The sequence below is a fragment of the Cydia splendana genome, chromosome 16 (assembly GCF_910591565.1).
Source record: "Cydia splendana chromosome 16, ilCydSple1.2, whole genome shotgun sequence".
NCBI classification, from domain to species: domain Eukaryota; kingdom Metazoa; phylum Arthropoda; class Insecta; order Lepidoptera; family Tortricidae; genus Cydia; species Cydia splendana.
The window spans coordinates 15,077,289-15,092,735 of record NC_085975.1 but is presented as its reverse complement, the minus strand read 5'-3'; the positions used below and the strand labels follow the sequence as shown (position 1 = coordinate 15,092,735).

Here is a 15,447-nt window from a genome sequence, read left to right as displayed (position 1 = left end):
ACAATCGTGCCAAGCGGCATCGCTTGAGACAAAAGTGCAGATTCACTGCACTTACTTTCAACCAGATGGGGTGGGTTGTAGTCTCTATCTCGATGAGATATTCTAGAGTGGCTGATAAACATCACCAATTTCTTCTAGATGGGAAAAAGACGTCGGCGACGTAGTAGAAGCCGCCGTGAAGGGCGCCGGGGGCATCACTGCAGCCCGAGCGAGGCTCCACGCCGCATTGCTGGCGCTGCATGAGCCTTTACCCAGGATTCCCAACCGCGGGCCGTCGCTGCCGTACTGCGGGCCCGGCGTGCGGCCCGGTGACGTCACTATGATGCCGAAAACTACAGAAATGTCGCTGCTGGTGAGTAGTATTTGCTTTATCTAACAGAAAACGCATGAGAAACTTAATAAACACAGAGATAATCCCTACTCTGGTCTTGGTCGTACTCCTATATTATTATATAATCATGTTTTATTTAACCTTTTCGACGCCGTGTCAAACACAAAAGCAGTCACCCGGACGCCACGTCACCGAAGTGTCAAAACCGAAATTTAACTTTATGCATATGCACGTAGGTCTATGTTGCTCTGTGGTCTGTGACCGATTAATCAGTCTTTGGCGTTGAACTTGCGGTGCGGATATATCGGTCATTGGCACAGTCATTGGCGTCCAAAAGGTTAAGCACGTTTCTAGCTCTCAAGAATTCACCAATCTGCCAACTGGCAAGTTTCCCATTTTAACAAAATAAGTTAAGTAACCACTTGATACAGTGAAGATATCGTATAATTCCTCGACCAAAAGTGGGTCAGTCACAAAATAAGCACCTAACATTTGTAACATAATATTTCATACATAGACGTCATATTACCTCGTAATGAGGCACCATCGTCCCTGTCAAATGGCCATTATAACCCTTATTTCAAACGTATTAAGGTCCACCTACGATCAGTTAAGAGTGTTTTTAGTAGCAAATGTAATGAGATAAGTACAAAAGCCGTTATGTAAGTAATTGGAGCTATGATCGTATCGCGAAATGTAGGTGTCTGTGTCGTGTGATGAAACTTTAGCCACATGTGACTTTGAGTGGACATTCACTCACCTACTAAATTATACAGGGATGGCCATACCTACCACTAACATAATAAAATCGAAAACGTTATCTGCCTCTCTATCTGTCTTGCATTCGAGCGAGGCAGAGAAAGAAATTACGAATCTAGTTTTGCGCGTTAGGGCCTCTGAGGGCCTACCGCGAACCACGTCCGAAGTGTTGCCTCTTTGTCGCACTTATAAATTCGTACGTAAGTGTGACAGGGAGGCAACACGTCGAACGTGGTTCGCGGTAGGCCCTCTGGACTGACAATATACCTAAAAAATTCCAGTGTCTGATTTGAGTAAAAATAATGTAAGTACAGTCAAAGAATTTAATTTCCAACCCATTTCGTACCTTGTCATAGTGACAATCAATATGAAAGTCCATAGAGGGGCCATTTTATTTAAAGTTGTCCCCTACACTTTTTTTCAAAATTTGTTATTTTTTATTATGTTATTTCTACTCAGAATCACGAGCTCTTTCTATCCTAATAGGAGAAAAAAAGTGTTTTTTCCCCATTCCGTTACCATTTTTTCATAGACTTTGTATGGCGGTTTCGGAATGGAAAGATCGAAAAATGTATGGAAATCTTGGGACACTTTTTTTCTCCTAATAGGATCAAAAGAGCTCATGATTCTGAGTAGAAATAACATATAAAATCCCAAAATTATAAAGTATTTAGTTGGGGACAACTTTAAATAAAATAGCCCAGAGGGCAGATACTAAATACTCGTACTATTAGTCACTATGGCAAAGTACAAAATGGGTAGGTAATTAAATTCTTTTGGGTGTACCTACATTCTTACTCTATACCAAAGACATATGTAACTTCGTATAAGACGAATAAAGTCTAAGGAAAAAACGTGCCTCGGAATTCAAGTAAAAGTCATTCTCGAATAGATGCCGCACACACTTTTAGCCTATCCTCGGCTAGATGGCGCGACGACACCGTTTCATATTTAACAATTTTAACACATAGATATCAGTGAATGAACATGGATCAAAATGATATAAAAATAATAAAATCATTTATCCATATATATACATTTTTTGATAACTTTATACATTTTCATTTTGAGTTTTAGTCATGTGTCGATAGATGGCAGTAAATTTACAGTGACTACAAAATTTACAATGACAGGACCCCTCTATACTATCTATTCTTTTTGTCTATACTCTGTATCTTTAGGTACTTAAATAAAAGTAAACAAATAATTTGTAAATTTTAGGGTAGTTATAACATTTATTGATTAACCAACCAAATACAAAACCACCTGGATCTGTCACTGAACGACCTGACTTTAACCTACATTATTTGATCATGTAATGTTTTCATCTTTCCTCAACTGGCCTAAGAAGCCATACCTAAAGATACAGACTTTAGCTTTGTATAATTACTACATACATAATAAAACGTAGCAGAATTGCCTTGAAGTAAGTACCTAAGTATTATATTTTAACGCCGGAAAGTGAGCCATGTCCAAATACTTGTTAGTCAACAATTACTCATTACATTCACTGTAAGCACTTTATGCATAAATGCATCCGTTCTGAATCTGATCGAAATTAAAGACAGGATGGTGACTAAGTGGCTCGATATATTCAGTTTCAAAACAACTTGATTTAAAATAAATATAGTAAACTTAAAAGCATAAAGACCAAAGAAAAATTCCATGTCTTTGTAACATTTACCCACTTAAAATCGGTACCTCAGGGTCCCTATAACAGATTCTAACTAAATGAATAAATAACGTACCTACAAATGAAGTGCATAATAGTTTTCCATCGTATTTTCTCGGAAACGTTCGTATATGTCATGCTACTTCAGTCAACCTCAGTACTTTTTGTATCGAGACTAACTGAAATAGCAAGACATGTTCGTACGTTTCCTTGAAAATAATTTTCCACTACATCTGTACCTATCATTAAAACCGGCGACACAATTACTTGCAATTACGGAGTGCCTATCTATTGTCAAATATAATCAAAATCCATCTGTTAATAATTTATACTTACATATAAATATCTTTAAAATAAAGTAAATTTTTGTACTGGACCTAAATACATTTTTCTCCAATATGCTCGGAAATGTTCACCTTATTGTAGCAAAAATAGTACGCGAAGTTCTTCGTTATTGTCAAACTCTAATAAAAAAAAATCAAACTATCGCTGTCCTGCTCTAGCGGACGGGAAGTAAAAAAACACTACAGTAATAACTTATTACTGTAGTGTTTTATACTTTTTAAAAATAAAAACGCAAACAGCCAATTATTATAACCGCGAGCCGCGTCTACACGTCCCGATCAGCTATCATTTCAAGCTATAGGATAGAGTGAGATAATAAGATAAACGACCTTACTTGTCTCGTTCTTACAAGACCGTTGTGCTCGTGTATGATCGTGCGAATACTGCTTAATAAAATCAAAGATTATTTTTATATTTTTTTAAGGATCTCATCGGTGTTTATAAAGCTTATATAGTTTGTCAAAGGACTTTCTCATTTCAATCATAGACAAAGAGAATCATACTATCTTTGTCTTACACTAGTACTAGCACCCAAAAGAAAAGGATGGGTATAGTTTTCCTGGTTCTTACTGACTGACAAATTAGTTTGACAAACTATATTGAATGAACGAATATTGAATGGTACTGAATGGCAGAATAAGTTTGTGCCTTTAACTTTTAAAAATGTATTAAACAGGGAAATAGTTTTTGACTTGACATTTTGATGTGAAGGTTCGATTTGAGTGATGCTTCATGCTTAAATAATTATTTTACCTTATTTCCTCGCATGTTTGGAGAAAAGCACTATATATGCCTCGGCAGGAATAGCAATTCGTGGATTCGTCTTCTTTGTCGGACTCCGCTTCGCGTCGTCCGACAAAATCGAAACTCATCCACGAATTGCCCTTTCCCGGCCTCTGCAATAATGTACTATTTCTCAAAAATGGACGGCAAAGTCGACTTTGCAGTTTAAAAAATAGGTCGCGAAGTGCGGAGATTATGGTCAGTCAAAAATTAAAAAGTTAAAAACATTGCAGTATCGCTTTTGGGACTGCAATGTTGCATACAAATTCCATTATTTGTCGAATTCCAAACTTTTTAAAAGTTTAAATGGCCATATCAAATGAAGGCACAGGCCCATTAAACAGCCAAACAGATGATAATTACTTATTATTATAATGTTGGTATCGCGACTATTTAGGTGTCTCAAATAGGTAGGCGTATTTTCGGCAGAAAACAACACCTCTATTTTAAAATTTAAAAAATAAAAAGGCGGCAAAGCAAACCTTTTCAATTGTTTCTACTTTTTTCTCTGAAAATATATACGAAAGGACGTTGCTTCTGTTAAATATTTCTATTATATCTATATTTCTTGCACCATTTTTGAGAAAAGCACTATATATGACTCGGCTGGAAGGCTACTTGCTGGCTTCGGATTCAATTAAACGGACTCCCAAGGTCGTCCGTTTAAAACGAATCCTCAGCCTGCAAGTAGCTACTTCCGAGCCTCGACAATAATGTACTATTGTGAATAACTGGTGATGTTTATGTACTGTACAAAGGTCAATTATCACATACATAAACCGTGCCTATTGTGCAATTTAAGTACCTCGCCATCTAAATCCGTAGATGTTCCCCGCCCATTTTAAATTGATGGCCAATTTCAGATAAAGACCAATAATTGGCCCTTCGTTGGCCCTTGGCGTTAGCAATTAGAAACACCTGTGAATGTTATGAAACATTACAAAGCTTTTAGGGCCAGCCTAGCGTCTTTTGAGCGTTGTTTGAGCACAGTTGCGCCAACGTGGCGTCGAGCAGCAGCCATAGAGTTGACTAGACATCGACGCTCGGGAGACGCTAGTGTGGGGTGGCTCCTAGGGTCAGCCCACACTAGCGTCTTTTGAGCGTCGGCGGCGGCGCCTAGTCAGCGCTATGGAAAATGGCGTCGCTACGCAGTTGCGCCAACGTTGCGTCGAGCAGCAGCCATAGAGTTGACTAGACGGCGACGCTCGGGAGACGCTAGTGTCGGTTGGCCTTTAGACCGCTGGTTCGTGAACAGCGATGGAATATATAAATATATATAGACGAAGCTCTCAATATATTTTTGACTCTGAAAAAGGGCCTATATAAGCAGTTATAACTTCCCACCGAACGGGCGGAGTCGGCGCATTTCACATTTGTACGGCCGCAAGCCGGTCGGCTCCTCGCGGACGCGATCTGCTCCGGACGGACGCCATCATCGCTTCTGCCATACATAAATTATACCTAAAGGCACATTGAAAATGCGCTCCGGCGCGGCCCGACTCCGGCCGGTCGGTGTGATTCGTACATTATCTCCTATCACTCCCTTTTTTAGGGTTCCGTACCCAAAGAGTAAAAACGGGACCCTATTACTAAGACTCCGCTATCTGTCCGCTTGTCTGCCAACAGGCTGTAACTCATGAAACGTGATAGACAGTTGAAATTTTCACAAATGATGTACATGATTTTTTTTACCGAGTTTTGCGTAATGGTACGAATCCCTTCGTGCGCGAGTCCGACTTGCACTTGGCCAGTTTTTTGTTAATTTCTAAATAATGCATCGAATATTAAGTAAGTATTAGTGCCTTGCCAATAGCTACAAAGATATACATATTTTGCACTCCACAAGGCCAAACATAATAATCCTATCGTCTAGATCACTCAGGACATCCTGGCATCACTCTGCGGAACAAATGACTGTTCTTTGTTCTTATTATTCGGATATAAGATAATATCCACTGTTGAGGCTGAATATTGCCGGTAATTAAGCATAAAGTAATATAAGTAGATGATAATCTAGATAAAGTATGCATTAGCTTCGAGGGAATATAATTATTCATTTCGTGGTTTGGATTTGCGTTTAAGAAAAGGGATTCAAGGCACAGATTAATTTGGATAAATCTCAATAACAACACGATGTCAATTAGCATATCGTAGTGGAACTAGTGACCTACAGGAACCTATATTAAATTTATTATCCAAGAAAAAAAGGACGCTGCACATTTTTACCTGATCTCGTGATGCATAGACTAGCTAGGAAGGCACCTATCTTGGTACAAAGTGCAAATCGTAGATTCTGAAGTGCATCATAAAATCTACTGCAGTTTTTTGCTAATACGACAAAACATTAAAATGTGGTTGTTAGGGTTCCGTACCCAAAGGGTAAAACGGGACCCTATTACTAAGACTTCGCTGTCCGTCCGTCCGTCCGTCTGTCACCAGGCTGTATCTCACGAACCGTGATAGCTAGACAGTTGAAATTTTCACAGATGATGTATTTCTGTTGCCGCTATAACAACAAATACTAAAACAGAATAAAATAAAGATTTAAATGGGGCTCCCATACAACAAACGTGATTTTTGACCAAAGTTAAGCAACGTCGGGAGTGGTCAGTATTTGGATGGGTGACCGTTTTTTTTTGCTTTTTTTTTTGTTTTTGTTTTTTGCATTATGGTACGGAACCCTTCGTGCGCGAGTCCGACTCGCACTTGCCCGGTTTTTTCTAATTATTGATCAACCTCAATGCGTACGAGTCACAATATCCTTATGTAATCATGGATGGCGATCAAGATTTGACAGATATATTTAGGTCACTCACTAGTCAGGTCAATACAATACAGAGCTTAATTAGCCTGTCAGGTCTTCACTTATTTGAAACCAACATATAATGTACAAGCAAGAATGGTCTTTAACACATTTTAATACAGACTTTTCTCGTATGAAACTAACACGATTGTCTAAAAGGGCTCTATAATTAAAAGGGTCTTGACTTGATGGATTGGCAGATGAGGCCGTCGATTTGGAGTTATTGACTTTAGGGTCATGTTTATAATGAGCTTTTTATTAATTCCCTTTTACTAATGAAGACCTATTCAATTCAGGTACAAACAGGAACACTCCTAACTGTACATCGGTTACCTTACTACAAAAGGAAAGGTCCACCGATGTATAGTTAACAGCTCGGTGGATGGTACATACATAAATACATATTATTGACTATTTTTGTAGTAGCACCAGCATCATTGGTTATTTAAAAATTAGGTGCAACGTCTCTCCAAACTCCAAATCCAAAATTCCAAAGTTAAGGGTTAAAAAGCCTAATTTAATTTATGGTCCACAGAAGTGACCATTTTTGTCTTGAAATCTACAATCATACACTTATACCCCGAGTAAGTGAACAATAAAAAAAAAACAATAAGGCAATGTAACCGATCATTCAATGAACGAAGAAACTTCATCAGAATACGAATCGCGCGCCGAATCGAAGCCAACTCGGTCAATGCTGGGAAATGTCGTGACCGTTGTAGAAAGAGCTTATATTGCCGCTAACAGTTTGTCACAAAAAGAAGAAATTATAACACGAAGAAAATAGAAGAATAGAGCGATTAGATTTTCTCCTAGATTAGGTTTTTTTTCGAGACACTGGTACAGATGTAGTGCATAATAATTGTTTTCTATCGTATTTTCTCGGAAACGTTCGTATTTGTCATGCTACTACAGTCAACCTCAGTGCTTTTTGTACCGAAACTGACTGAGATAGCAAAACACGTTCGTGCGTTTCCGTGAAAATACGATGGAAAATAATTATGCACTACTGTGGCACGCAGTTCATCTTCACCAACACCTTATTTTGTGCTGTTAAAGATGCCATCTCTGAGATGACAGAGATGGTAGATACTTTTATTTGACGATTTATGCTGACTATACTATAAGCTTGGCCGTTCAGATATATCTGATAACGACTGTACAATGTAGTCTACACTTGCTCTTATTTATTGTGCGCTATCTACCAGATAGAAATCGAGCGTCATATATCAAAAACATCGTGAACGCTCCCTCCGTTTTAACGCCGTTAGAGCATTTTCACATTGTCCGATACGATATCGGATGTAGGATCCTACATCCCCGTAATAAGGCCGCGGGGACGCGCCCGGGCACCGTCTTTAGCGCCCACGCACACAACAATAAACATTATGCCTACACATACGCACACAAACAAATATTATCGGCCCGACAGCTGACGGGGGGCTCCGACATGCCATGCAGAATTTATCGGAAGCGCCTTTCCGATAGCGGATGTCGGAAGGCGCCTATGACAAAAACAGCTGCGGCTGCCATTGACATTAAGTCCGCCTTTTTTGTGTTGTCTATCGTTTTTTAGTAATAATGGTTTATGAAATGTATAAATAAATACAGAGAAACACGTATTTCTTACATTTTACTTCCTTCCGACATCCGATATCGGATCGGACAATGTGTAACGCTCTCTCCTTCTAAGCCATTACGGTTTGTTCAAATGCCCTGCAACAGAAGGGTAATTATTGGAGTTCCTTATTTCCAAATAAACTTCGGGTTGTAAAGTAAAGTAAATTACAAGCTTGTAAAGTCTTGTGTTATCGGCTCGTCTTTGAGTGAGTCCAGTACGGTTACCATCAGTTTCTCACTGACATAAACGCCGTCGAGAACGTAATTTACTTTCTATACATCTCGCTCGCACTCGCATATTAGTGCAAACGGGATGTATAGAAAGTAAATTACGTTCTCGACGGCGTTTATGTCAGTGACAAACGATGGCTATAACCGCGAATTCAGGCTTGAAGCGCGTTTATGATTCAGCATAGCATAAGTTATTACTTATACTTCGTTTTTTTAGCATTAGAAATAAGGTAAACAATCTTGATGTGTCTTTTAATTCAAAAACACATTTTAAAAATAAGTTACGGCAAATATGTAACAGTTATGAATCTAATTCGATCATTTACATTCTTCTGCTTTCATAAGTAATAGTTACTGATTTTTAAAAAGCGTTTTTCAATTAAAAGACATGTCAAGATCGCTTACCTTCTTTCAAGTTCTTTCAAATGCTAAAAAAAACGAACTATAAATAGGTCTGTATTTTGAACAAGTCACTTGGTAACTCCACTCACACTTGACCAATTTGGATTCTCATGGGCTCTAGCTCGGAGGGCCGCATAGGGCACGGCTCAACCTTTGTGCCATTATCTATGATTATTTTAATTATTTGTAGGTACGCAATAAATTGCCGGTTTTGTTGCTTTGGATTGGGGCCATGGTCTGGTAATCGTTTCCTGAGTCGAGATGACATTCTTCAATTTTTTTTTAATAATGTTTTATTAAATGATACCTATACTCCCCGTCAGGAAATGCTAAACCTAAACCAGTCCTACCGCTACTAAAGTAACTTTTCTTATTTTATATGTTTTTAAAGTACAGTAACCTGCAGAGATTACAAGTTTTTATGCAGATGGGGTTAGTTATCTCTGAAGCTTACTGTACCTAAAAACCTCAAAAGAAATATGTTTGAAACATCTTAATCTTATACAAGGTTGAACAAGAGATTTGAGTTTGAAATGGGCAACAAGGCTGTGTTTACATATTTTAGACACTTTGTTCGTATCGATATTTTTAGACGTGACTCTACTTGCAGTTTTGCGTATTTATGAAATCCATTCGTTTTCAAATAATGTTTAGCTTAGCACTGGCTTTCCAAAGTGCATATAATTAATACAAAATACTAGCTTTATTACCTGGTCAAAATACATTTTATGTTTCTTCCATAAATTACTTAGTTTCTGAATGCCAGACGCAATTTATTTAATAAAGTTAACGATTATAATTATATGGCTCTGTGGGCCGCGGGTATTTTAATTCGCTATTTTATTGACCAATTAAACTTATCATACTGCTGATATTAAGATAATAGTATTAAGTATGCATCATTTTAGAGTAAGAAATTACACAGTAAAGGTTTTTCGTAGAGGGAGATTACAGTCAAAGTGAAAAGTAAACAAAGACGCAAACGTGAAAGGCAGAATTAACTTACTACTTAATTCGTAAAAAGTGAATTAAGTAATTGGTAATAAACACTATACATGATGAACTTGTCTTAAAAATTATATAAGGTGTATTCGGGTAATACCGAATGTCGGATAATTCCGAAATTCAGATGAAAATCACCCTTAATTCCATCATAATAAAAGTCTCTTTTCGGAATTATCCGACAGTTTTCGACATTCGGAATTACCCGAGTAAACCTTATATCATGCCAATAGCCAAGAATGTAGCTACAATTATTCTTTCACACTTTTTACTCGTTTAGCTAAAAATCTGGTTTAGTGAAAAGGCAAAAGATTATGGAAATGCTGCGAACATCATGGGCACCTTTACACCGGGAACGGCAGTAAGTGGGTTTTATTTTTTAAAATGTATAGTTTTAATTTTTATCTGTAAGTGGTAGTTGTAACTATAGTATAAAGATGAATAGGTAAGTAGATAATTAGTCCACATTCTGCCCCGATTACTACGCATCATTAAACAAATGCAATGAGTAAATGCAACCGTTACAATACGCACGTAACACGTCATACCAAATGTTCACCAAGTCATGTGGTATACGAGGATTATAGACAAAGAGCGTGCCCCGGAAAATGGTATGTAATAATGAAAGCAACGAAACCGCTCTAGTACCTACCCTACTATACAGGTTGGCCCAAACATACGTTGTCAATTTCTTTTTGGAATAAGTTTCTTACAGGTACACCTATTTTACAAAATGTCAACGAGACCGCTCTGGTATACAGGTTGGCCCAAACATACCTTACTTACTTACTTCGCTGGCTCATCGACCAGAAGTGGATCTTGGCCTCCGACACTAGATTTCGCCATTCGTTCCTATCCTGTGCGATCTGACGCCATTCAGCCGCTTGTACGCCACACAGGTCTTTCTGGACCTCGTCGATCCATCGGTACCTAGGCCTTCCGACCGGACGTTTCCCAGTTGGTTGCCCTAACAACATACCTACGTTGACAATTTTTTTTTTAAGAATTCGCTTACTTACCTACACCTATTTTGCAAAATGTCATTACTCATTAATAATTGAAACCACGATCATATAACTGAAACAAAAAAATATCATCAAAATATTCTCCTTTGGTGTTGATATACAAACGCAAAGCTTTGTTAAAATTATCAACAATACACACATTAAAAAAGTTGTCAATGAATTTTTGTGGCATGCTATCCTTATTACTAGATCCTTACGTCTGGCAGATGTTCATCAATGGAGGTCAGAGTGATAGACTGAGAAATGTTATTTTTGAAGTAAATACATAACCCAGCTGAAACCCAGCTGTGCAGGCGAGACATCGCTATATACGTGCATAGCTTGTCACAGTTGTCACGCTCATACACCGGAGCGACGTGCGAATTGGCATCAGTGTTATCACACTGAACATAACTGTAACTGAAATAGTGAATATTTTTCCGGAGCCAGCTCTCTGTCTATTATGTTATGTTGAATAATATCACATAATAAGTGTTGTAATAGTTACGATTCGCTTGTTATTAGCTTATCTTCTCGTTTCATCTGATGTAAGAAACATTTTCTCAAACGTGTGCGAAATTAATCTCGTGTTTGTGATAATAGAGCGCGAAATGGTATTAGAACATTTGTTAATTAGTAAGAAGAGATTAATTATGAATTCATATGCAGAAGCTGCGAACTGATTTACATATTGTAAATTAAATTAAAATTATTAACATGGTTTAGAGCAGTTTGAGCTCGCGACCTACATTTGAATGCTTAGAATGTGTTGGATTTAGATCGAAAACGTTAACTACATTTTTCTCGTTGTGTATTGGTATTCATTAGATGGGCATTTTCACTTAAAAGTGAACAAAAAGGGATATATACATAAAATTATGTAAAATATATATTAAAAATGTCAATACCCAAGAATAAAATGGTGTTCATAACTTTAATTTAATTTACATTAAGTACGTTTTATTTAAATACTATAGTAGCAGTGAAAAATAGGTACTTACCTTAAACGTTATTGTATGGCGTCTATGGCGTAACGCGTACCTAAGCCATGAATGCAATTTGAGTTTAAAAAAAAATCTGTAAAAGACTCAAGTCTCAAGACTCAACGAAAAGAACTCGAATTTCGACTTAATTATATCACTACACCTTATAAAACGAGACTTTGCCCCGCCGCGTCTGTCTGTTTGTGTGTATGTATGTTCGCGATAAATTCAAAAACTACTGAACGGATTTTTACGCGGTTTTCACCTATCAATAGTGATTCTTGAGGAAGGTACGAAGCCGGGGCGGGTCGCTAGTGAACTGAAAAACAGTCCAAAATCTAGGTAGAGAACATAACCGAACGGAGTAGCCATTAACAGGCGTTCCCCTCTGTCGAAAATAGGCGGCCAATGGCCATACACATTGTACGGAACCACCGTTTATCTGACATGGCTATTTTTACGTTACGTATAAATTAGTCGTGAACCTGCCCCGCAAAAATCGGCAAACTGTTTTGTACCGAAAATTACAGACAAGGCGTCTCCGTTTGGTTATATCCTCTAACCCTTAAATGCATAGTGTTGCCAAATGTCTACAAAGCATTAGACAGCTCACAGATTTAAAAAAAAAGGGCTTACGTTCTTGAACGCACCTTTATACCAAAGGTCAAGTAGTAGGGTGATGATTTAAGGGTTAAATTTACGCAATATTTTTAATTTATAAAAATTACATGCGTTTTAAGACGAAAAGTCGGAAAGCTTGGAAAAATCCACAAGTTGATAATTTTTAGTATGCTGTTTTGAACGGTGTAAAGCATAAAATGACTATTACACGTATACAAATAAATTATTGCTACGAATACCTGATCACTTGGTGGATTTTTTTGTCCCGTAGAGATTCAAAAAACACGTTAACAAAAAGTTGTGTCAAATAGTATAATTATTTTATATTTAAAAACTTTATCATAGGTATATTACAAGTAGTGTAACTTTCTAATGGTAGTAAAAAAAATCATATATCTATTACTGAAAATTACATATTTACATAAATATGTTTTAGCCAATTCAACTTCTAACACTGATTTCGCAGTGAAAATCAAAGTTAAGTATATTTTTTTTTACAATTTTTCCTAGAATCTACATATATTAATTTTGGACAAAAAGAAAAAATCATGCATTTAAGGGTTAAGCCTTACCGTCATAGGAAATATATTCACGGTCTTGATTGGTTTATTGTTGGGTGTCCATCCTGTCAATATGTCAAACTGCAACGGTGCCAAGGCGACGGATGCTGGTAGTAGTAAATTCTAGTAATAATCGCCGACAGTCGCCATAAATTTCAGCTTCTATCGGAAAATGTACACAATGCACACAGCACACAGAAGTTATAGTTCGTTTTTTTAGCATTAGAAAGAACTTGAAAGAAGGTAAGTGCTCTTGACATGTCTTTTAATTGAAAAACGCTTTTTAAAAATCAGTAACTATTACTTACGAAAGCAGAAGAATATAAATGATCGTATTAGATTCATAATTGTTACATATTTGCCGTAACTTATTTTTAATATGTGCTTTTCAATTAAAAGACACATCAAGATTGTTTACCTTATTTGTAATGCTAAAAAAAACGAACTATAGTAGAGCCCTAGAGTCCGTCTAAGCTAATTTTGCACCAATTTGTATAGAACAAAGTGAGCTAGTGTCAATGTCGCAGGCATTTTGTAAGAATCCGCCGTTTACAAACGGCGTCGTCAATATACAAACGGTTTCACGTTTGTAAAATGCCGAAGGCAAATTGTAAACGGTCCGCATTTTGTAAAATACCTTATGACACTAACAGCGTCGTTTGTAATTTGCCGCTGTATTTTGGTCGAATTAGTTTGAAACGTGAAGCCGTTTGTAAATAGGGAATATTAGACAAAGCTCTGCGTAGGTGTCACCTTTGTGTCACATACAGTAAACAAACCACATTGACACATCACACGTCACGTCAATCACATGGCCTACCGCGAAACAAGAAAATCGAAATTTCGTTATCTAATCTCTTTATCACTCTTGCATATTCGAGCGATAAAGAGGCAGATAACTAAGTTTCGATTTTCGCGTTTACCGGTAGACCCTTGTTAACAAACCGCCTTGATACATCAATGTCATATTTTATTGTCTGTGAAAACTTGTTAAAAAACAGTGTAAGGCACAGTATGTATAAGTTAGTCTATGAATTTACTGAGTCGGTAGTGCTGCACTCTGGCGGCAGAACATTGCAGTAATATCCCCTATTGACGACGCCGTTTGTAAACGGCGGATTCTCACAATTTGCCTGCGACATCATGCAATATTTAACGTCATATTTTCATAGAAATTTGACATTAATGATGATTGAGGGCTACACTTTGTCATTGCGAATGCCATGCGTCGCGATCCTAAGTAATGAGAGTATCTACGAGGAAGAAAAAAAGAGTAACTTTCCATAGTATTTGTCCACAACTATATCTAGGGTAGACGCAGGCGCACTTGACTTGTCCCGCCTGACCGTACCTACTATTTAAAATCTACGCACCGTGTCCAAGCATTAGTTGATGTCGTGTGATAGATATTACGACATACAGAATAAGCTGCATTACAGTAAATTTGACTTGACCCATCCGCCCAAACTTTTTCAAAAAATTTTTTTACTGAAAACCGGATTCTCACAAATTTGGACATTTTGGGCTCGTTCTACTCAGAATCGCCAATCTTACCATTAAAAAAAGATGTCTTAAAATGTCCGTTCCATTACGTCACGTTTTAGTGTGAAAAATGTTTCAACTTGTATGTGACGTAGTGGACACTAAAATGTACATACAATTGTTTTGGAAATTTTTCTTAGTTTCAGCGTCGAATATGCTAGTGATTCTTATTTGGAAGAACTCAAAAAGATCAGCGGCCGTAGCACGGTCGCATTTTTATCGTTTGTCACCATGCCTGTCACGTCCTAACAAGTACGTAAGTGCGAAAAGGACGGGCATAGTGACAGGCGATAAAAATGGAACCATGCTGCGCCCGCTGAATATGTGAGAATCAGGTTTTCCATATTTTTTTGGAAAACGCTCGCTCTGCTTAGAGCTGTTTCCCACTGACGTCCAGTTTTTTTGCGGGTACTGTTTTTTGCGGGATCCAGTTTTCTGTAGTATGCATGCAGGATCCCGCAAAGAGGATCCTAGTGTGAAAGTTACTATAATTATTATCACCTATACTACTAAAACGGGATCCTGCAAAAAACCGTACCCGCAAAAAACTGGTAGTCAGTGGGAAACAGCTCTTACTGTTTAAAATCTGCGTACCGTGTCCAAGCATTAGTTGATGTCGTGTGATAGATATTACGAAATACAGAATAAGGTGCATTACAGTAAATTACCACGATCGTAGAGCGGATCCACAATGGCGAAGGCCGAGTGATCGTTTGCTAAATAACTAAAATAACTAATGTTGCTTGTGTTAACATAGACAAAGGACTTAGAGCATTTAATAACCGGAGT

General features: G+C 37.6%; 1 protein-coding gene across 1 annotated transcript in view; it reads left to right on the top strand.

Annotated features, from left to right (window-relative positions):
- LOC134798056 (uncharacterized) overlaps positions 1–15,447 on the top strand; it is a 92,421-nt gene that overhangs the window by 64,152 nt on the left and 12,822 nt on the right. Inside the window, exon 6 of the mRNA XM_063770383.1 lies at positions 139–352. Within this exon, the coding sequence (XP_063626453.1) occupies positions 139–352 (214 nt within the window). The remainder of the gene's footprint in view (positions 1–138; positions 353–15,447) is intronic.